Genomic DNA, 22125 nt, shown 5'->3' on the forward strand with positions numbered 1-22125 from the left:
TAGCACATCTGCTTGCCGTCGAGCACGTCGGCGTAAGAGCAATTCTCGTACGCCTGTGTAGAAACAAAGTCAACATAGGTCAGTCGTGCGAGGAGGAGATAGGATGGTGGGGTGGGATGGCGTACACGGAGCATATCTTTGTTCACCTCGGAATCGGAGGTGGAGTGGCTGCCGTTGTCAGACAAGTCGCTGTCCTCGGACGAACGGTCGGTGCGGCGGGACACGCCGCGGAGGTGGTATCTGGAAGACATGTTTGTACGCGGTGGTGGGTGTTGGTCGTGTTGAGAATCAAAGCGACGAAGTGTGATGTGCCGGGGAGTTGCAAATCGAGAATGCTGAGCTACAATGTTCGATGAGGATTGAAGAAGATGAGGACGGGAGTACGATCTTATAGATGGAGGCAATGTTTCAATAGCGACAGTGGAAAGCCCGCCGGTGAATATTGTTCGGTCAGCAGGATTGCTGGTAAGATTCTTTGGCTGGCCGCCGATGCAGCTGGCAGCAGCAATGCTGAAGACTCCTCCGAGTTGGTTCATTCGATGATGACAGCGAGAGTCGTGAGAAGCACAGTGATTTTGCACAGCAAATGAGGTGCAATCCCGGAGATTGGAGCGGGTGCTTGCAGCAATGCTGCAACGCAGAGCTGGGCTGGCAGCAAGAATACTGATGGACTGGCAGCATGAATACTGATGGACTGGCAGCATGAATATTGATGCAAGTCGTGGTTTCATGATGCTAATGTCGGCAGGAGTTACCGGCGTGAAGACTTCCATAGTCCGCCAGCGTGGCCATGTCCGTCGTACTGGTCCGGCGCAAAGAGCCGCAAGAGATGCACGAGGCGCGAATCGACCATGTTTCCATCGACATGCGTGCGCCATCGATCATCAAACACCAGGACAAGAGCCTCACGTCCGATCCTCACCCTTCTCACCAGCCGGACGTTGAACTTCCGCCCTACTCGCCGTGCGACAGCTACCAAGCGCGGCGAATCGGTCTCAACAGCGCCAGCAAGGCATGACTGGAGGTCCATGAGTTCGAGCCACGACGACTCTCGGGCGATGTACAGAAATCGCCATCATCTCCGCGCTTGCAGCAAACCAACGCACGCTGACGATGTTCCCGAACTCAATGTGTCCCTTTCACGAATACCGACACCCGCCCATTATATTCCAGATCTTCTCAGCAGATCGACATCACCTGCAGATCAATCCAGCAGCGTTCAATCCGGCGGCTCAGAGCAACGTTCATTCAGCTGGCGAGAGCCGGTACAGTAACTCTCTGAGCGCATGATGGTCGTACCAAGATTCCAGCGTGCTGTCCTACGGAAGGAAGTGTCGTGGCGGGTGACGAGGAGGAAGATATCGAACATTGTTCCCGAACCGTCGGAATCAGGCTGAAGCTGCGACAAGCCATCAGGCTTCGCCGGCATCGGGTTTGGTATCCTCACGGCCGCCAATTCGCGAGTCATCGATCGCATTGCACCTGTTCCGAACGCCGCCAATTCCTTTGACGACTTCGTCACCTCACTGCCATGATGCAGCTACGGCTCTCCTCTTTGCTCCATGGCTTGATTGTGGCGGGTCTCCGTCCGCACGGTATTTAGACTTCCTCCCAGTAATGCAATGCCTTTTCCCAGCTCTTCAACCGCTGCATTGCCCATGCTCGCGACCAGCCTCCAGCGTGGGAAAGATGTACTTGGAGGTGAACCGTGTTTGACGATGCTTGAGGAGGCGGAGACCTCTGCTTGGAGATGGTCAACCGGTGCCGGGTCTGATCAAGTCGAGTGTTGCGGTGGAGTAGTCATGAATTGTGGAATCGATCGGGCCGGGACGGTGTTGATGGGGGAAGAGCTTGGTGTGTACCGGCCCGGAGGCCAAGTTGTCGGGGTGTTCGGTAGATCGGAGAGACTTGGGAGGTGGAAATATGGATGTGCCTCCACCGTGGAACAGGCAACATTGCTCCGTGTCCACTATGAGTCTATGAGTTAGTTGGACAGAGACCACCTGGAGAGGAACGGTCAGTCACGTGTACACATCCATCCGTCGTCATGCACCGCCGACGTCGTGTGTTGATCGAACTCGTGGTGCCGGTGTCTGCGGGTACACCTCCATTCAAAGAATCACTCGCCGGCGGGGCATGAATCTGTGGCTCCGGACTGTGATCCTCATCCAACAACTCTTCAAACCCTTGCGTACCTGAATTCACCGGCGAGACGTCTTGTCATTGCAAAATCCCTTCCAAATCCACATATCCCGACTCTTGCTGCATCAACGTGCGCGGCGTACGCTCGAGCATTCCCTCCTCGTCGCCATCCTCCGCGTTCGTATTCAGTATGTTCGGCGACGCAGAACTCTCCCTTCGCACTGGCGTAGTATGCTCCCCCGATTCCCTCCCCGTCGCACTGCCACCAATGCTATTTCTGCCACCAATGCCATTCCTGCCATCGCCGACGCCATGTTCTCGCTCCTTCGAAAAAAGAAGCTAGTAACCAACAAAATTGCCCTCAACGTCGACAGTCCACGACATGACGCCTTCTTGCACAAGGACACCTTCCTAGTCGCGGGCAATAAATCAATGGCCATGCCAAACGACAAGAGCCGAAAGGGAAGAGTAGCAATATAGAAGGCTGGCGAGCTAGTGTTGTCTTCGAAGGACCCCAAGAAGTACTGCGAGGGCAGCAGACGTAAGCGGGTGCTGCCATGCTGTGACAATGGTAATAGCAATGCTTCCAATCACCTCGTGTACAAGCACTCGCTCGATGGAGGTACTGGCGTGCATGTCGTCGGTGCCGTAGGCTCGCTTGTCTCGTCATTTGACAATGGTGGAGTGTTCGAAAAGCTCAACAAGGAGTACGCTGTCTCCGATTGCAGAGAAAACCTCCACGTACGCTGGGTGGTGTATTGCCATGACGCCTTCCGCATAGTTGAGAAGCAGTACTAGCTCCCGCTGCGAAGCAGTCGTAAGCGGAGGCAAGAAGGTGACGGAGGAGTTTTTTTCTCGGCGACGGGAGATTCACGGGTGGGAGATTGGCGAGTGGTCTCTGTTCTTGCCATAGTCGTCGCTCGGGTAGGAGCATTTGGGAGATGGGGTGAGGATGGGTTCCGGCGGTTGATGGATTTCGACGCCAAAGTCGTCGTGAAGCGTGGAGGCGAGGAGATGATCTTTAATGGTTTCTGCTTCTTCTCGCGCGCCCCGGAATTGGTGCGAGTCTGCGAGGACGCTGGGCTGGTTTGAGCGGGGAAGAGAAGAGCGTGGAGGATGGACATGGCGGTGTTGGTATCGCTCGGAAGCTTTGGCGTCGATGGTATCGTCTGGACCGGGAGCTGGTTTACGCTGAATGCTTGCAAGGCCTCGGTGGGGTGGAGATTGGTATTTTTAGCGGGAGTGCCCTGGTCGTAAGAGTGGACAGCGGACGGGAGAGTTAGGGCGGTGTTGGCGGCGCTCGGAACCCCTTGCGTCGTCCGAGGTAAAACGACCCTCTTGGATTCCTTCCGAGGGATCCTGTTCCTCCAATTTGACGTACACATCACTGTTGACATCCACCATCGCCACATCGCCGTTCCAACACAGCCTCGAGACCACGCTGGAATCGGCACAATCCTCTCCTCATCCTCCTCCTCCTCCTGCCGCCGATGACGGAAGTGAGGAAGCACTCCCTGCCGTCCCATCCGCGAGTACTGCTGGAAGTAGTCGTGGCATGAGCCGAGAGATTCTGATACTGTGCACAAAGGTGGTACAAGCCGTGGTTATCCAGGGGGAATTCTCGTCAGGAGGAATACTGCCGCCGCAACCAGAACCGTCACAGGCATCGTCGAGATGCTGCTTGAGTAACGCTGCCGGGAGAATTCTGTTCAGGATAAATATTGCCGTCACAGGCCGTAGTGTGTCCCCACTAGTAGCCGCTGGGATGCTGCCGTTCTCGCAAACGGCGGTATACAGCAGCATCGCAGACATGTGCTCGGTCGGACATTCCCTTCTCCAAGAGGAGGAACATATCGCACTGAGGTCACCGACCGCCATAATCAACAAGCGTCTGCGATAAAAGGCCGGCCGTGTTCCAGCCGGACAAAACCGCGCAACGACAAAACCTGCCAAACATGTCCCTTTTCCAGGCTAGGAGATGGCAGAACAGGCTTCTAACTCGTAAGATGGGCCACGTGGTATCGATATAGACCGGCGATCCAGCAGAATGTGCCAATCTCCGCCGAACTCGGTCCAGGAGGTCCCGTCTCAGATCCTATCGCGAGTCGTCGTCGGTCGAACGTCGGGCTGTAGAGTGAATTGAGGTGAGACGAGCGCAAAAAAAAAAAACGACACCCGATGTCTCTCCAGCGAGGTCGGTGGTTCCGGTTTAGTCCCAGCGTAGCCGAAAAGATCCCCTTGCTTCGTCGTTGCGATGCGAGTGTTTGGAGGAGGACGGCGGGTCTTTGACGAGAGGCATCGCGGCGAGAGAGGAGGGTTGTTTGAGGTCGTGGTCGGAGGGGAAGTTTCAGGACTCGAGTATCGTGAGTAGGGTGGAGCGGTGAAGAGAATGTAGTCGGTCTCCCTCCTTTTGAAGGGCAGGACGACAACAACACCGCCGGTCAGTAGTGGCAGCAGTATGCGCTCTTTGTCACACAACTCAATGCACTTTATGACCACCACTCATTCTTCTTTCTTACTCATGTTGCACGCACGCCCTCAAGTCACAGTGTGCCCTTACCTTGGTGCCGCATTTGGTGGTGAACGATTCCACCCACCACATCCCTCTCTTGATCGATCAAGATACCAGTTGTATACGTTCGTCTCCTCACTATCGACTTGGCGCGTGTAGATACATGCCCCCGAGAGTCTTGGTAGTAACCAGTCCCTCGCCCAACTGTTGTTGCCCACCCCAAATCTACGCAAATGACGAATTCAACGCCTCATTTTCTCGGCCAAGCGCTGAGTCTGCGCCGCCACCGTCACCATCTTGGACACTAGTTCCCCCTCCTGCAGCACGTCCCGCATCTGGCCCCACGCGCGGTCGACTTTCCGCCACTTACCGGCCTGCGCGGCGGCGGTCACGGCGACGAGTTTGTGCTCCAGGAAGGAAATCGCGGAGAGGACACGCGCGGCGAGGTCTTGGTGGAGGTCGGTCGTGGAGACTTCGGAGAAGGCGTCGGCGGGGTCTGTGTGGGAAGGGGGAGCGTTGAATTCGTCGTGCCCGTCGGTCTCAGTGGCGCCGGAGTCGCTGAATTCGTCGTGCCCGTCGGTCTCGGTGGCGCCGGAGTCGCTGGATTGGTCGTCGATGGGACCCGGGAGAGGAGGAGATGATGGCGGAGGAGGCGGAGGCGGAGGTGGTGGTGGTGGAGTGGTGAAGGTGGTGATGAGATGGTTCAAATCGTTGTTGTCACGTTGAGCTCTGCTCGGGCTTGTCATTGTTAGTTCCGCTTTGCTAGGTTGCCTCAGGTTCCATTCAGGGCAGTTGGCTTGGCACTGCATCTCCTCTCACTCACCTTGGATACCGACTCATGCTCTCCTCACACTTCCGCTGCTTCATGACAATCGTCTCCCGCGCCTGCATCGCCGCGGCTACTTTGCGCAGCACCTCATCTCGTTGAGTTTGTCGGACTTGGATGGACTGAATGAGCCGTTGGCGGCGCTGCGCCATGTCGTCCGATGGTGGAGGCATCGTCGAGGAGCGAGGACGAGGAGAGGAGAGAGGACAGGACTGGATTGGATTGGATCGGATTGGATTGACCGAGTGATGAAAGAAAAGAATGTTGAGGAGATGCTAGACGGATGGACATTATGTATGGACAACCGCCGGCGGAAGAAATGCTGCTGCTGGTGAATTGCTAGAACTACTGCTGATGAATTGCTAGAACTACTGCTGATGAATTACAAGAACTACTGCTGATGAATTACAAGAACTACTGCTGGATTCTGGACTACCTCCTCCCTGAACATACATAAGGTATGGTCCCTCCAACATCGTCCACTTCCTCTCCCTTTCACTCATCAGCCAGTTCAATCTTCAACCGACACACCGATCATCCCACCACCCGCCACGATGCCACCACCACCCACCTTCGGCACTACCGCCCTCACCATCACCCACCTCCTCCAACGCAACAAAGCCGGCGCCCGCCTCGGCCATCTCGCCCTGAAACTCGACGATGAGCACGCCGCCATCCTCGCCGATTGGTGCGCCTTCTACCAGCTCGACCGCTACCATATGCCCGACGCCACCAACGTCCTCTATCTGCTGCGGAAAATGAACTACGTCCAGCGGCTGAACGAGGAAGGAGAGGTGTACGAGGTGGCGTTTCGTGTCGTCAAGATCCTAGTCGATCGATTCAAGGGAAAGAAGCCGAAGGGAAAGAAGCCGACTGGTCAGGCGGTACGCGCGGCTGATGATCAGACTGTGGAGCTTTTGGCGAGGAAGGTGGCGATCTTGTGGAAGAGGCACAATGAAAAGGGAGAGGGAGAGGAGGAGGAGGAGGAGGAGGAGGAGGAGGAGGAGGTAGGCCTAGGGATCAAGCAGGGCAATGATGATGAGGATAGTGAAGAAGATGGTGAAGGAGATGGTGTAGAACATGGTGAAGCTGATGATGAAGAGGCTGATGACCAGAACGGTGATGACGAGGACATTGCGGAAAACGACGTGTCCTCTCGTATTCGATTGGAAAACGTCTACGCCTCGCCTGCCGCTATCCAGCCGTCGGTGGTTACTCCCCGCAAGCCTCTCACCGCCGCCGCACCCAAAGCCTCGACCGAGCCCAAGGCCGCTCCCATCCCAAAGAAGCACCACGGTTCGTCCTCCTCCTCTCGTATTCGATTGGAAAACGTCTACGCCTCGCCTGCCGCTATCCAGCCGTCGGTGGTTACTCCCCGCAAGCCTTCCACCGCCGCCGCACCCAAAGCCTCGACCGAGCCCAAGGCCGCTCCTATCCCAAAGAAGCACTACGGTTCGTCCTCCTCGATCTATCACTCCCTCCCTCCATCTCCATGCCGAACTCCCGAGCTAACAACAACCCTTCCCTCTTAGCCGCCCGAACCCGCTCCTTCTTCGGTACTACCCCTCCTCCTCCGCCGCCCACGGTTCAGCCGCCCACGGTCCACCACCTCGAGCCGGTAGCAAAGAACGAGCTTCAACACGACAAGGGTAAGATGATGGCCTGGACCGCGCGGTGGAACCTCCTTGAGGGGCGACGCGAGGTGTTGGACAAGGAGATTGAGGCGTTGGAGGACGAGGCTGGGGAGTTGAAGAGGGTGGTGAGAAACATGCAGAGGGAGTTGGTTTTGTTGTCTTGAGGAAGTGTTGTCCTGAGGAAGTGTTGTCCTGAGGAAGTGTTGTCCTGAGGAAGTGTTGTCTTGAGGAAGAGAGAGAGAGAGAGAGAGAGAGAGAGAGAGCTGGACGATTGTGCAAAAGGCATACAGACACGTCGTCGGGGCTCAACCATTCGGGCCTGTCAGTCTTACCTTGGCAGCTGGCCTTCCGCTAGCTTTCGACAGAACAACAATAAAGTGTCAGATTTCATTACTCGGACAGGCCTTTTCCCTTGTAATAACGAGATCTCGTCGAGTTCTGCAAGACCTTTTTCCCTCGCCGCGCCACCCAATGGAATGGCAGCGTCCGACAGCTCCAGCGCAATCGTCAAACTCCACATCTGAATCAGGCATGCTGCAGCATCGTATGCGAGTCCAGGGGGGTCATCAGCAGCAGGCGACCACCTCCAAGTCCCCTAACAATGCCACAAGACCGGTTCACCGTGCAGAATACAACTACGAAGTCCCTGTCGACGTTCGACTCATCCATCACCCAACCAACGGCTTGGTGGACGTTCGCGGGGGTAGGCGGGTTTCGGCGGTGATTTATAACCAGGAAGATGTCTGCAGGACGGAGGTGATGTCGATGTCGATGTCGATGTCAAGTCAGACCCGGCAAAGAGGCGATGGTGTTGGTTGGTTGTCCATGATTTCCTTTCGTGTTGTCAAAGGTTTGATGGAATTTCAATTTCAGGGGCATCAAGGTATGCATCACCCTGCACGCCCGCACGCCTGCATACTTCACGACCTTCACGACCTTCACGACCTTCACGACCTCGCTGACTCTCGGCTCAAACACCACCACTACCGCCGATCGACGCTCCGTCTCCACCCGCTGTGTCTTCTTCTCAGCCCGCCGGCGATCCTTGGTAGCCTGTCCTTGCTGTGACACGTTGCGATCATCGGCCTACCCCTCCAAAGCACCGTGGACAGTATCGTTTTGCTTCGTCATCTTCTTCGGCATCTTCGTCGACGTCGTCGTCGTCGTCGTCGTCGTTGGCTATTTCCTGTTCAACCCTTTCTGCTCCGGATCCTGTCGGTAGTGTTGTTCCGTTCCTCCGCAGAGCGTGCCTTGATCGCGGAACTCTTCGACAAGGAAGCATTCGATACAGTCGAGGTATATTTCGTGAGCGCGGACCAATAGATTCCGTGGCGCGGGTAACGCCCAGTCGGCGGTGAGACTAACGCAGGATGAAGAACTCCCAGGTGCTAGTGGGCTCTTCCATCTTGATAGCCTCAGAGACCTTGAAGGCGCGGTGCGAGTCTTTCCCAACTCGCGCAACGGGCATGTTCTCATCCACGTTGTCTTCTTCTTCCATGGCGAGCGCAGTACTGTTCTCAATCAGGTGGACGGGTGCGAAGGTACATGCGCCGCCTAGCTCTCGCTTGACGGTGTATGTGACCATGGGCGCCGGGAGGGAAGGGTCGAGAAGTGGCGGAGAAGACAGCGTTTTAAGCCTTCTTGTCCACGTTGACACTGCTCCTGCTGGACTTGGACAGCGTTCGAATGTACTTCTTGACCTCCGCAGTACGACCTGAGCTCTCAACCTGCCTGCGTGCCTACCCGCACATCGACTGAGGTAGTTCGTCAGAGCTTAACATCTTAGACTTGGATAGGCCATCCTAAAGCAGAGCTTAGCTTTTCGAGATGAGCTTCTTGGGAGATCGTGCAGTTCTTCGTGTAAAAGATGAAAGAGAAAAGAATCACGGCCAATCGCAATGGTGGATACAGATTGCTTCTTCATCCAGAGCTTGGAGGTATAGCCGCTTCTTCCTCGACTCCTTGCCATTGCGAGGGCCAACGTAGATAAACATCTCATCGCGTGTGAAGGGACCTAAGTGCTAGTTGTTGAAACGCCACGTCGCCGTCGGCGGTGTAAGCAGTCACGAGGAAGTTGTCAGAGCGACTGACTTTATCGAATTCGGGCAGGAAGAGGACGTCTGTAGGTGGCGGCGATAACAACCTGATCGGCGTGAGCTTGCTGGATGAGAGCACCGAAGAGGAAAGCAGGAGAGAGTGCCATGTACGAGAACCCAACATGCGACCAAGATATCACACCCACGGGCTTCAGGGTCAAAGGTACCAGTAGCAGCAGGTCTCACAGCCCTTAATCCACCCTCCTTCACAACCGAAGAATGTCGTCTCCCCGCCGCCATTTTTTTTTTCACTTTCGCGGCGTCCTGGCCCGCTTCAGCCTCCAAACCTGGCGAAGAAGAATCTTTAAACTTATACAGCTCCATCTCCGCCAACTTCCTCGCCGTCTCGTCGACCGTTACAGAAGCCGAGGCCTCTAACGGCAATTGCGTCGACGTACTCGTAGATACCCTTCGATCAAGAATCGAATGGCGTTTCCTTGTCGTAGGAACAAGACTCGAAATCGAGCTATTCGGACGCGCCGCGACAACAATCTTATCCTCGTCGACAGGCATTATCGCTTCCTGCGTGGAAGAAGTGGGTTCTGGGAGGTGGTGCAGATCCGTGCTCTTCTCCCTTAACGGACTCCCCGGCATAGCAGCGGTGTGTTTCCAGAGATCGTCCCCGGCATGGCAGCGGTGTGTTTCCAGAGATCGTCGTCGTCCTCGGGCTCGGATTTGATCGTGACGCTGGAGTGGGTCTGCTTCTTCTCTGTTGATGGGCCCATGGTTCGGCGGGGGTCTTGAATGCCGCTGATTGCGTCGACCATTTGCTTTCCGGGTGCTGGAGATACCAGAACAGCAACGGCGGAGAAGATGGCGATACAAAGATGGCGATACAAAATCGAACCTCCAGACGCCGAAACTCCCACGCTGCTCATACCGCAAGAAGAACAACACACAGTGCGACCATGAATCCCCGTGTCGTCGATGCAAGACTAATGGGGGTGACTTTGCAAGTACCCAGACGGAGCCGAGTCATACACACTCTTGGGCCAGCTATGCAGAGAGCAACATGTAGACCAGAACGAAGAAAGGCGAGCCGAATGACGCTGGATGTGATGGTAGAAAACCATGCTCACGCTGTGTTCGCAACGATCTCGCGGATCAGTGCCAGTACATGAGATCGGCGAGAGCTCTTCCACCCTTCGTGACATATTCGTCCTCCTCCAGCCGCTGCGCCGAGCGTGGCAAGTGCAGATCTTCCCGCCTACCTCGATCATGTGGTCGCATTCCAGTCTCGTCGACCAAAGCCCTTGAGCACTGCGCGCCGAGTAGTGGAGGAAACCTGCTCCCATCCGAACCGATTGCAGGACCCTCCGCTAGACGAGTCCGTCAAGTCGTCCTCGGGTAAGCAGATAGTGGAGAGGAGGTGGAGTGATGTCGTCGATTGCGTGGTTCGCGTCGGCGCATGGCGCCTTGCGGGGTGCTTCGAATCGAGGCGCTCTCTCTAATGAGATCGGATTTTAGTCCAAGCCCGCGCGCTGGGTTGTCATAGTGTTCCAGATCCTGGATAATCTCCCTTTAAGTTCTGTCCGACAAAGCGTCATTGCTCGCGATGGGTTTAGCCTTTCGAGCGTTGGGGTTCGCACGAAGCTGGCTAATTCTTGACGAGCGGCGAAGGGGCAGCCGTAGAGGAGGACATTTCAGCGCCAGAAACGCAAACTGCAGCCGATTCGAGCTTGGCTGGTGTCCCGGAGAGACTAAACAGGCACAAGTCGAGGCTGGAGTAGAGGCTGGAGCAGAGACCGAACAAGCGCAAGTCGAGGCGACGGAGGATACGTGGTGAAGAGAGGGAAACGGTTGGAGAGTCAATGCCTCGCCTATCCGGTGTAGGAGATGGTCGAGAAAGTCCTGGACCACATCTGGCAAGCCCGGATCGATGTTCGATTCGTGTTGTGAGACATATATGGATGTGCCGCCACTAGCACTGTCCCAATCGAACGCTACAAGCACTATCTGGGCACCCTCGTTATCCGCCTCGAGGCTAAGAAATGCACAGCCGTAGCATGGCGTCAAACCCAGGATGGGATCGTCTTGCGCGTCTGCCGTAGTATTTTTGTTCGAGATGCTTACGACCTCTTCAGGCCAGTCTTCAAATGATCATGGCACAGGGCGTGGTTACGCTAAGGCTTGTCTCGACAGTTTGCAGCCGGTCGTCCGTTGATGATCCGTTGAGCGCGGGGGCATGCGTATGTTCGGCAACATGTCTTCAACTCTTTGTCTCTCTTCGTCAGCATGTCAATCTTCGAGACGATCAGTCGATCACCTGCAGCACGATGAGCACCGTGCTGCCCGAGGCCACCATCTAAGCACATTCAGGCACAGGCACGACAATGACTTTTGCCAGCTCGCTCGAATATGTACCTAGGGACAGCCGGAATGTTGCAGGGACAAGTCGGATGTGGAGGTGGAGGAAGTGAGGTGGAGGAAGTGAGGTGGAGGAAGTGAGGTGGAGGAAGTGAGGTGGAGGAAGTGAGGTGGAGGAAGTGAGGTGGAGAGAGTGAGGTGGAGAGAGTGAGGTGAAGACAGTGAGGTGGAGAGAGTGAGGTGGAGAGAGTGAGGTGGAGAGAGTGAGGTGGAGAGAGTGAGGTGGAGAGAGTGAGGTGGAGAGAGTGAGGTGAAGACAGTAAGGTGAAGACAGTGAGGTAAAGACAGTGAGATGTGTCACGCAAGAGTGTGTGTCGAGTGTGTGTCAATGGGTGTGTGTCGATGGTGTGTCGATGGCAGGTCGCAGGGGTCGCAGGTGCAGGTTGGTACCTTGGCGAGTTGGACAGCCGAGGCTCAGGCCAGTTCACCGGATCGGATCGGATCATCTCTTCCGCCGATTCCCGGGAGAAAACCTCCCTGCTTCCGTCACAGTGAGCCTCAGGCCAAATTGCCGAGTCATCCAATCGGCTTCATCTCATCCTACAAAGTCGCCGCCATCTCCCCACGATCAAAAGCGACATCTCCCCTCTCCCGTCTCGCACGATGAAGAACGACACCCACACCAGCACCGAATACTCCTCCTCGTACGATGAAGAACGACACCCATACCGGCACCGAATACTCCTCCGACCAGCCTAGCTCGCACGATCAAAAGCGACACCTCACCTCCCCTGTCTCGCACGACAACCACGCCGGCGCCGTTCATCACTGCAAGCCTCCATCGCACTATGCTCACCGCCCTCACGCCCTTACATCCTCAAGAACGATACACGCCCTCATGGAATATCCACGCCGCGATCTGGACTACCTCCACCCTGAGATCGAGACGCTTTGGCAGGTCTTCGGGACATACACACACACAACGCCATCCGAACACGGCTGAAGGATGAGAAGGGTGTCGACATCTCGCGTGCTACATTCGAGCGTGTGATGGCTGAATGAGGGCATCACAACACTCGGTGATTATGATGAGGAGCGCCTGCGTGCAAGGATTGATGAGCTGTTTTGGCAGACGGATGAGAATGATGAGATGTACCATCAGATCCTGCAAGATTGATGGCTTCAAGCTCTCCAAGTGGCGGCCACACGAGTGCTAGAAAAGAGCCCGGCGTCTGCCCCAGAGTACTCTTTGCAAGCTGTCCAAGCTGTTAAGACACAGTCTGCAGGCCAGCAAACATCTTCGCTCAAGGACCGTTCTCAGTCACAGCTCGGCCAACAGCAGTCGTCCTCGCAGTAACAAGAATCTGGTACCCGTACCCAGTACTCTACGACCGAACGACCCGAGTTCACAAGCGAGATCGAGAGAATCACCGTTTACAGCTCAACGGAGGATCTCAGCTCGCAGTTCACCTTTTCGACTCAGCCAAACTACGACCCGCCACCTGCAGGTCAGCAGCCGCTGCCTGAGTATTTGTCTCGGCCTTCGTTGAATTGAGCAGGTCCACCTGGGGGATGATCAGCCGTCATACGACGAGATCATTGAGCGCATACTGGTCGGCGTGATCGAGGGCGGAGCACTGGAGGACTACAGATATCGCAAGCTCGCAAGGGAGATGCAAAAGGAGTCCAGGCTCCTCCATTAGAAGGTATGGAATCGGTCTCGGCGATCTCACTGTCAGTCGCAGTGCTGATTCTCAGTGTGGTACACAGCAAGGGAGGCAGATACGTAAAAGAACTTGGATATTCATATTTGGCACGCTCAAGAGCTAATCTCACCGTTTTCCTGGCGTCATATCAGTCAGCTCTTTTGCGCTTCAACTTCGTCCAAGTGTTGATTGAATGCTCATTCCGTTCGCTGCATCTAGACCTCGCCACTCGCTTATTGCTACTATCCCCCATATAAGAAGAAGAAGAAGAAGAAGAAGAAGAAGAAGGAACAAAAGAATGGGGATGAGACCTGGCGGCATGCATATATATGAGGGCAGCAGCGGCAGCGGTATGGAATGACAAAGGGGACAAACAAGCGGCGAAGAATGACCTGTAAGATGACTACAATGTGTATAATGACCAAAAGGGCGAATTCCCGGTGCAGGGCAGAATGACCTACTTACTCGTAATGCAAGCGATTCACCGCCAAGGCGCATAAAGGCAAGCGGTATTGCAAGAAAGGCAAGAGATGGACAGAGAGTCGACTCAAGTCGTCGAGCCACGACGCCATCTGCCCGTCCTTCCATCACCCTCTCTCTCTCCCCCTCTCGCCCTTTTGCGACGTGACACGATAGGCTGGGGCCAATTCATCTCTGCACTGCTCGATCGAGCCTCTGCCTGCAGTTTCATTCCCTCGGACGCCTACACTCCACCCTGCTGCCGTCGTGTCCAACCCGTGAGAGCGGAAGATCCGAGGCCTCGGGATGAAAGCGGACATCGAATGCCTCCTCCTCGCAGTTGATATCAAAGGTCGGCGTGAGCGGTGCTGACCTCCTCCTGGTCTGAAGAGAATGGAACGCCTTGCCAAGTTTCCTCCCCTTCATCAGATTGGTAGAACGCCACGGTCCTCGCTAGCAACGTCCGACGATCCCGCCTTCGGCGACAAGAGCTTCACCGTCCCCGCTTGCATAGCCGCCAACTCCATCCGCTGACAAGTTTCTAGCAACTTTTCCTGCGTGCCCGCTCCCTCGCCCACCGGCGCTTTCGTCCTCGAGCCGAGGATCCAGCATCGAAGACGGGAGTGGGTCCAGGAAGCGATCGTTCCATTTCGCTGGCCGGTCATCCAATCCCACCAACCGATGGCAGGAGGTTGAGAGATCCACTGGACGACGCGGTTGTTCCATGGACGGTCGGCTGAAGGGATCCCGCGCAGCACCCCTCGGGCCTCCTCGAACCGATTCCTCGCCACCAGAAAAGGTGGGAGGTTCACCTCCTTTTCGGACCAAAGCGTAACCATCTTCTCTTGCGGAGCACTCTTCTGCCCGTCGTCCCGCCCACGGCGGAATTCCTGGCACAGCGCTCGAATGTTGCCGAAAAGATGCGGGCCTCGGTCTGGGGTTGGCCATATTCCCCCTTCTAGAGCGGCTGCTCTCCAAGCGCGGAGGCGGTCCAGACAGATCGTGGCGCTGACTTCGAGGTCGGTGATCAGAGACGAGTGGGACGCCGTAAAGGTCGAGATGGTGGAGTTGAGTTGGGCGATTTTGGCGTTGAGGAGGGGCGCTTCCGAGCGGTCGGTGGAGAAGACGGCGCGAAGATGAAGGAGAGACGTCCAGGGAGTGAGGCGGGGTGAAGACTGCCGGCAGAGGTCGGAGAGGCGAACTTCGTCTTCGATCTGGGTGGCGAGATGGGCGGCTCCTTGCGCCATGGCGTAGGATTCCGCGCACGAGCGGCGGAGGAGGAGTGTCATGTTCCTGGTGCAGCAGGGTGTCAGCATTTGCCGGTCAGATGGAAGGAGAGGGTGGGTCAATAACATACCACAATTCACCGGCGAGAAGCACTCCCAGACGCCCAAAATGCTCGTTCGGCGTCGGCGGAGGGAAGTCAACGAAGTCAACCTCTGGCTTGGGACATCCCCACCCTAGATTTCCTTTCTCCGGCGCCCAAGCCTTGCCAAACTCGGGATGCACGTCTGGGTCGACGAAGACCTCCTCCGACGCCTCCATGATCCGGCAAACGTACCAGTGGGAGTTGAACATTGGGGTCGCTGTCGTGACGAGGAGGTCCAGCGCGGCGGAAGTAAGATGTGTGGCGTGGATGAGGTCATCGACGGGCTGAGAGGTGGATCGAAAGGTGCGCGGCGGCCAGTACCACGCCAGGAGAACCAAGGCAGTAAGAAGCAGAACCGCCAGTACCTTTCCGGCATGTCGCGCGAGACGGCGACGTATGCCTGGCGCAGGAGGTGGCGGTGGCGGAACTTTTGGGCGCTCTGCCGGCGGGTCCTGGGCAAGCTCTTGGTGTTGCAGCGCGTGCGAGGAGTGGGGTTTCCGGCGATGAGGTTTCCGAGAAGGGAGTCGAGATGCCTTCGATGGTGACGATTCCGCCGCCTTCTCGTCGTCCTCCATGATATTACCATCCATCACGGCGCGAGGCGTGACCTCGGTGCGAGCGTTCTTCGACCTCCGCCGCCGATTCCAATTCTTCCAATTCTTCCACGCCGTGCTGGCCACCACTATCGCTCCATATGCCACCACTTTCGCTCCATATGCCAAACACGACACCAACGGCGATAGAGCCCAGATCACCCAATCCTTGAGGGAGTTAAGGGAGCCCATGCAGATGGTCCATGTCGTCTCCTCGTCGTCTTGAGTAGGTCCATGTCCCGATGGCTGCCGCTCTGTGGACCGTTGCGGCGGACGATACGCCGGCGGCGGCTGTCGAGCTGGACATGGAGATGCCCCGGTCAAGTCGGGTTGTATTGGTAGCGATGCCTTGGAGCCTTGAGGTTCGAGGTTTTGCCGCTGCCTTTGATCCCCAGCGGTGACCGTCTCCTTCAGGCCGTCTCTCTCTCTCTTCTTCTTCCTCGTCGACCCTGATCTTCCCGGACCACCCTCCGCACTTGTTTCCCTCGGCGATGCGCCCGTCGGCGTGGATGCCGCAGAAGTCGCGCGTGTCTTTTCATACTTGTGTCGAAGCTGCTCCAACACGTCCCCCATTTCCTTATTGCTCCTAGGGCTGGATAATGCGGCGGGAGTGGAAGGCGCCGGGGTGGAGGGGTGTTGTCGAGGGCCCATCGATAGTGGTGGTGATGGTGGTGGAGATGCGAGGTAGAGGGAGAGAAGACATGAGTGTTGCTGAGATTGCCGTACCGATCGGAAACTTTGAAGATGTGGAGGTGAATGCAGAGATGTCTTGTTGTATGGGAGGGTTTGAGAGAAGTTCCGCTTAATAGTTTTACCTTGAGCATGGAAGCACCGCGGTCGCCCAAAGTCAAGATCTGGCCAAAATGCGGAAATAATTTGCCTTTTTGCCTTTTTGCATCGGTCTGGTGAGACACTCGTCATGATACACACGGATTTGCAACGCTGACCACTGCAGGGGCATCAGCGTAATGCCGAAGACCTCGTATCGGACGTACAACGCCGTCAGCCCTCGCCCGAGCATCAACTTCCAGGCCATCAACCATGGGTCGCTGTTGGTCATTGCCTTGACCGCAACGACCTTTCTCAACCACGCCAGGATGTCAGTTGCGGTGTGCCGAGCCATCCCTACACTTATCCAGCGCCTATGGTGAGACGGCACCTTCTTCCCGTCCGGCAGTCTTCTCCTCTCCCCGCAATCTACCGGACAGTCCTTGGCTCCCAGCCGACCGGCCCTACACCGAGTCCGACGCATCTCGATTGGCGTCTGCAGGGCTGGCTGCGTTTGCCGTCAATCTATGAGCTCTTTCCGGCAGACGAGGTCGACGGACAACTCTGGACAGGCAGTTGGTCCGGTTCCGCCCTCTTCGCCCCACCGCCACCCTCCCCGCCTGCCAGCGTCGCTAGTCCTGCCCGACGATCTGGCCAGTCGCCGCCATACTCTGGCTGAGTGTACGGCTCACACCTTGCTACCCTCGGTCGGGACCTCGAAGCCTAGCAGCTGGCCAACCTTCCGGCGGATCAACGACAAGATTGGAGGAGATAGGGAAGCAAAAGACAAATTGAAAAAAGTGGATCAGCTTCGAACGGGAGAGGAAGGGCTGTCAAGGTCGGACGCACATCGGGACGTTCTGTCTGCGTTGATCGGGCATACTCTTGTTGTGCTCTCGCAATAATCTTTCGGTAAACTTACAAACGTGCCAGTGCTCTCGTATTCTACTTCGCCGGTCTTTTCGACGGAGCGCGAAAGCGGTCAACCGTTGAATCATTCTTTTGCTTGTCAAGAATCGGGCTACAATCGCTGGAGCTTCTTCCCAGCATCTGACAAAACCTGCTCCACCCTCTTCTTCAATTGCTCTCGGCGTCCCGAAGCGTACATCTGCGAAGTTTGCCTCTCGTTTTCGATTGCCTGTTGTATATCCACAAGAATGGCATGTCGCGGGTCATTGTCAACCGAAGGCGGAATCGAAATGGTCAGAGAACCGCTTTTCCGGCGGAATCGCTCGACAGCCTCACGAACAATTTTCTGACAGTCTTCAGCAAACTCATTGGTTTTCTTCGCCATCTCACTGACGACTTCAAGCGTCGACTTCAGGTACCCAGAATATGCAATAAAGTGATCGCAGCATTTGAGGAGTTGATCAAACGCCCCGAATGCCTCCAAAGAATCGTTGGGTATCGTAAAGGAGGACGTGTCGCGGATAGTAGGTGGATGAGAGCCAGTGTAAGGATGCCCGCAACTTGCTGGCCATTTGACCAGCATAGTCGCGCAAGTCCACCGCAGGGCGTCCATCCCGTCGCGTTCGAGAGGAAATCCGTACATCCAGTGAAGCGCATGAGCAATAGTGAAAACTCCGCAATCGACGCAATTCCTCTGAAGCTGAGCAGAATCGTTCACGTACCGCCACCTGATCCCTGGAAACTCAGGACGGGTTTTGAGAAAGGCCAATATTTCCTCTTTGAGATCGTTCAGAGTCTGGTCGTCACCGTAGGGGTCGTAGAGATGAATAGTATGGGTTGAGAGGTCGAACCGCACTATTGTCCAGTGATTCTCTGTGAGGTTGGCAGGAGCTATAATGTTGTTGTGGCTCTCCTTCAGACGGCCCAGCACGGAAGAAGGAGTCCCGTCTGCATAACGGAAACGCAAACCGTTAGGTTGTAGGACAAGCCATTCCTCATGGTTTGGGACAAATTTGTTCAGCATTTGATCAATTGCCTCGCTTCCCAACCAGGCTGTAGGAAGAAGTTGTTCGATCGCGGTACATCGGGCCCTGCACGCAACGCAGTCTTCCTCGGTCGGAGCTTCGGATGATGGCAGCCCCTGCGTCTGCGAATCAGGTCCGCGTGCTGGTGTACTGCCGTTGGGTGGCTGAGGCGGAAGCTTGTTGGGTTCGACTGGTTTGGATGCACTTGAGGCGTCGGCAAAGGTCTCGGTGCCAAGGTCATCTCCGTCCATCGCATATTGCGTCGGCAGATTGAGAATCTCTGATTGCGGCAGCGTCTGAACTTCGGATTCGCGCTTCCGCTTTCGACCAGTCTTCGCTACTACCACCTCTTTGTCGCGCGAGGCTGGCCGGAGCGGCGTTGGTGAGACAACAGGCGAAGAAAATCCAGGCGAGTGGTCAGGGAGAGGGGTGGCCTGTGCCCTCCCAACCTCGGGAGTCCGTCCGGGCGACAACTTTGTTAATGGTTGCCTGTTTTGGCCTCCTCCTCGAAGTAGAGCTGCACCTTGTTGGTTGAAAGATTTCAACGCTTGGGTATTCGGTTTGTCTATTCCATCAGCGTTGCTCTCGTGGATGATCTCGGACCCAGACTCGGTTGACACCCGCTGTACCGCTGCTTTTACATCATCCGGCTTCCACTGAACAAAGCGACGGTCGAGCCGATATTGCCTGTGCTTCCGTGCGGTCTGAGCTTCGCGAATACCCCCGATGATCTCGTTCCGCCTGTTCGGCAAGAGCGTGCTAGCTTTTGCCATTTCGTCAAGGAATGTTGTCAGAAAAAGGCATCCGGGAAATATGCCGTGCAAGTCGAGTATATGCATACTCCATCGCTTGAGGAGAGCCTTCACAGGCGTTTTCTGATGCGACGTAAGTTCGAATGAGTTGTACAATGTGTTCGTTTGATCGTCTGATATGCGTTCTGCGATCATACCCACAAAACTAGCAGGATCGTCTCCGGTCCATTCCTTGTACAACACAGCTGCATCTTTTATAGCGGTCTCCTGAGGATTTTCCAAGCGGGTCAGAAACTTTTGCAGCTCCGCCACCTAGGCGGAAGCGACATCGTCGCCGGAACCCGTTCGGTCCATGGACATCGAGCGGGTAGTGCGCGCGGTCATCGAGCTGTAAGATTTGTCGGCCGTGAAGCGAGTAGTGTGAGTAGTACCAGCACCTTGCGCCACTTCCATCCAGTGCTGCTGTTTCTTGTGTGGATGTTTTCCCAGGGTAGAGGTGATGACAGTTGTGGTAACGTGAACACCTGTTCCTGTGACGCGGCGTGAGTGCGATGCCGACGTGGAGGTGGATGCGGAGACGGAAGCCGGGGTACTGACGGAAGCGAGGGTGGTGACGGAGACAGTCTTGCGTCGGGCGCGTGTGATGTATCGTTATGCTGCTTCACGTTCCTGTTGCCATCAATCAGTCAGCATGCCTCTGGGAAAGCCACCGGTATAGCGCTCACTTTTATCTCGGCCGTTCACTCAGAATGGGTCAATCCCAGCAACCCGGCATTGCTATCAATATCGAACCAGCCCTCTTCAAACACCTTGCTCTCGAAAACCGTGCTTGTCGTCTGCACCTCAGTCTCTACCGAGTCTTCGAGCTCTTGCAAGTTTCGCACCGCGCATCTAGTCGATAGCGCGGTCAGTAACGGACTCGGTGGAGTTGGTGGAGTGCGTAGAGGACAGCCAACAAGAGGTGGTGGTGAGCGAGCGCCCTGAAGATCGGCCGCAGATGAGTTCGTTCAGTGATAAGTTCGTTCGGTCGCAGGTGAGTTCGGTCGGTCGTGTTGTTACAGGCACCTGAAGTTCAAGGAAGAGATAGAGGCGGCTGGACGAGGTGACGTGCGGTGAAGCTGTTGCGTGTCAAAAGGACGGCGTCACGTGATGTCGAAATCTGTGCATTTCCCTCCCAGGTTTTGACAAGCGTGTCAAATGGACGGCGTCACGTGATGTCAAAATCCGGGTGTTTCCCTCCCAAGTTTTGACAAGCTAGAATTCCAACTTCTTGCCAACCACACAGGAGCTTGCCGGATCAATGGTTCCCGCCAGGCGGCGGCAAGATTCCACCTCTTTACGCTCAAAGTGTGCATCATTGAAGCCTGGCAACCTCCAACGACCTTCGCCAGCATGACTCGGATGGCAGCTACAAATAAAGGCATGTCGACTGTGGTTCGGAGAGAGGTTCTGGACTTTGAGAGTATGAATGGGGCATGTGATGGCGAAGTTTCGATTCAGCCCAGCTACCGACGGCCATGCCTGCTCATCAACTCCTTCATCTGCTCAGCCAGCTTCGCGTTCTGCGCTTTCCGCTCATCGCCAACTTCTTCAAAGGTGATCAAATTCTGCCACATGGACTCGAATTCACTCTGACCCGCCTTCATCTGATCCTTCATCTCGGCCAGCATCGTCCAAGCCAGTCGGAGCAGCGTCCAAGGCCCTTAGACTACTAGGTTTGGTCGCCGACAAGCTGGTCTTCACCGCTTGACATGAATTCGTAGGAAAAATCTGTCAAGAACTTGAAGAGATTGGCCTGGCATTGGAGTCAATACTGTCGTACCTTGTGTGCTCTCCTTCCCGTTCCATCCCACCCAAATCTTACATCATCCACCCACTCGCCCTCCTACTTATCCCAAAGAATCTATGACACGCGGGTGATCAGGTCGGTGGCTTTTCTCCTTCGAAAGTCAAGAAGAAGACCGAGCGAGAAGCGGGAGCGAACCATATGGTGCCTTTCCTGATCAACACGCCACTGCATCTCCTCTCGCTCCGAATCCGACGGACATTCCCATGCAGATCTAGCTCTCACTTTATTTGACGACAAGAACTGCCCGCGAGCTCCTTCGCTGCACCTCCACTCCTTCTCGGACACCCCACAGATCTTTCACTCTCGCTCCATTGGTGTTCTCCGCCCAAGCAGAAAGAACGACTACAATTCCCTCTTCCACTCTTCCCCTCTTTGCTGAGGATGATCAGGCCTTAGAGAAGAAGGAGTGGAGGGGATGTAGTGGGAGACGCATGGCTGTTCCTGCTCAAGCCCTCACCCCATCGACCTCCTTGTTTGCTCTGACACGGTATGGTAGGGCTGCAGCAACAATCCTCGCGGATGCCCAGCGTGTGCTTGAGCGGCCGATACTCATCTGTTGAAAGCCCGACCGGGCCGAGAGTGAGGCTTCGCAAATGTGGGATAGACATTTCTTGGGGACGGAGCTGCAGCGGGAGAACGAGAGCGAAGTGCTGGGCGTATTGTGACACGAGGGAGGATCGACTTGGGAGTCGAGCCTTATCAGTGCGAATATATTTGCGAGCTGGAACAGCAAAAGTCAGCGGCTGCTATGAACGTTGGCTTGACGTCAAGATGGAATGGTTGGAGATTTGACGCTCGAGGTTGTAGACCGATTCTGCTCCGAGACGTCGAAGTAGAATCGAACGTCTGGCAGTCTTGCCTTTTGAGTTTGTCAGTCTCGAGTCTTCTTCCGACGCCTGAGCCATTGACTGCATGGCTCGCTATCTCAAATAGTCATCGTTGAGGAGTTTTATCTCGTCGTCAACACCCATTATCTTCTGCGCACTCCGCCGTTCTGAGTCTCGACCCGAAAGTGAGGCTTGAGAGGTCATCGTTCTCTTGAATGGCGAAAGCCAATTCGCCGATGGGGTGATCGGCCACATGTGCGAAAATGTGGGTTTTCGCAAAGAGTGAGCGAGTGAGATTCAAAGCAGAGGTACATTCCACGCAGCCGGACAGATCGAGCGAACGATAGCAAA

General features: G+C 55.7%; 7 protein-coding genes across 7 annotated transcripts; 3 read left to right on the top strand and 4 right to left on the bottom strand.

Annotated features, from left to right (window-relative positions):
- Window positions 1–683: 683 nt before the first annotated feature.
- MYCGRDRAFT_106715 (uncharacterized protein) lies at window positions 684–1264 on the top strand (the record flags this gene model as incomplete). Its single annotated transcript, XM_003846813.1, has 1 exon — window positions 684–1264. A coding segment is annotated over one exon (411 nt), but the record flags the coding sequence as incomplete, so codon positions are not given.
- Window positions 1265–3012: 1748 nt separating this feature from the next.
- MYCGRDRAFT_111811 (uncharacterized protein) lies at window positions 3013–5933 on the bottom strand (the record flags this gene model as incomplete). Its single annotated transcript, XM_003846842.1, has 4 exons — window positions 3013–3350; window positions 3524–3718; window positions 5025–5383; window positions 5478–5933. 4 exons carry the CDS (start codon window positions 5651–5653, stop codon window positions 3013–3015), a joined length of 1068 nt encoding a protein of 355 aa, XP_003846890.1.
- A 101-nt stretch (window positions 5934–6034) lies between these two features.
- MYCGRDRAFT_98105 (uncharacterized protein) lies at window positions 6035–7278 on the top strand (the record flags this gene model as incomplete). The annotated part of the gene is made up of 2 exons (XM_003846814.1): window positions 6035–6932; window positions 7013–7278. 2 exons carry the CDS (start codon window positions 6035–6037, stop codon window positions 7276–7278), a joined length of 1164 nt encoding a protein of 387 aa, XP_003846862.1.
- Window positions 7279–7894: 616 nt separating this feature from the next.
- On the bottom strand, window positions 7895–8699 carry MYCGRDRAFT_98106 (uncharacterized protein; the record flags this gene model as incomplete). Its single annotated transcript, XM_003846841.1, has 3 exons — window positions 7895–8128; window positions 8205–8326; window positions 8480–8699. 3 exons carry the CDS (start codon window positions 8697–8699, stop codon window positions 7895–7897), a joined length of 576 nt encoding a protein of 191 aa, XP_003846889.1.
- A 3478-nt stretch (window positions 8700–12177) lies between these two features.
- MYCGRDRAFT_106716 (uncharacterized protein) lies at window positions 12178–12862 on the top strand (the record flags this gene model as incomplete). The annotated part of the gene is made up of 1 exon (XM_003846815.1): window positions 12178–12862. The coding sequence occupies one exon, from the start codon at window positions 12227–12229 to the stop codon at window positions 12518–12520; it is 294 nt and encodes a 97-aa protein (XP_003846863.1).
- A 1245-nt stretch (window positions 12863–14107) lies between these two features.
- Window positions 14108–16704, bottom strand: MYCGRDRAFT_111813 (uncharacterized protein; the record flags this gene model as incomplete). Its single annotated transcript, XM_003846840.1, has 3 exons — window positions 14108–14975; window positions 15040–16459; window positions 16575–16704. The coding sequence occupies 3 exons, from the start codon at window positions 16702–16704 to the stop codon at window positions 14108–14110; spliced, it is 2418 nt and encodes an 805-aa protein (XP_003846888.1).
- Window positions 16705–17433: 729 nt separating this feature from the next.
- MYCGRDRAFT_98108 (uncharacterized protein) lies at window positions 17434–19119 on the bottom strand (the record flags this gene model as incomplete). Its single annotated transcript, XM_003846839.1, has 1 exon — window positions 17434–19119. The coding sequence occupies one exon, from the start codon at window positions 19117–19119 to the stop codon at window positions 17434–17436; it is 1686 nt and encodes a 561-aa protein (XP_003846887.1).
- Between the last annotated feature and the right edge of the window lie 3006 nt (window positions 19120–22125).

The sequence above is a fragment of the Zymoseptoria tritici genome, chromosome 21 (assembly GCF_000219625.1).
Source record: "Zymoseptoria tritici IPO323 chromosome 21, whole genome shotgun sequence".
Classification (NCBI taxonomy): Eukaryota; Fungi; Ascomycota; class Dothideomycetes; order Mycosphaerellales; family Mycosphaerellaceae; genus Zymoseptoria; species Zymoseptoria tritici.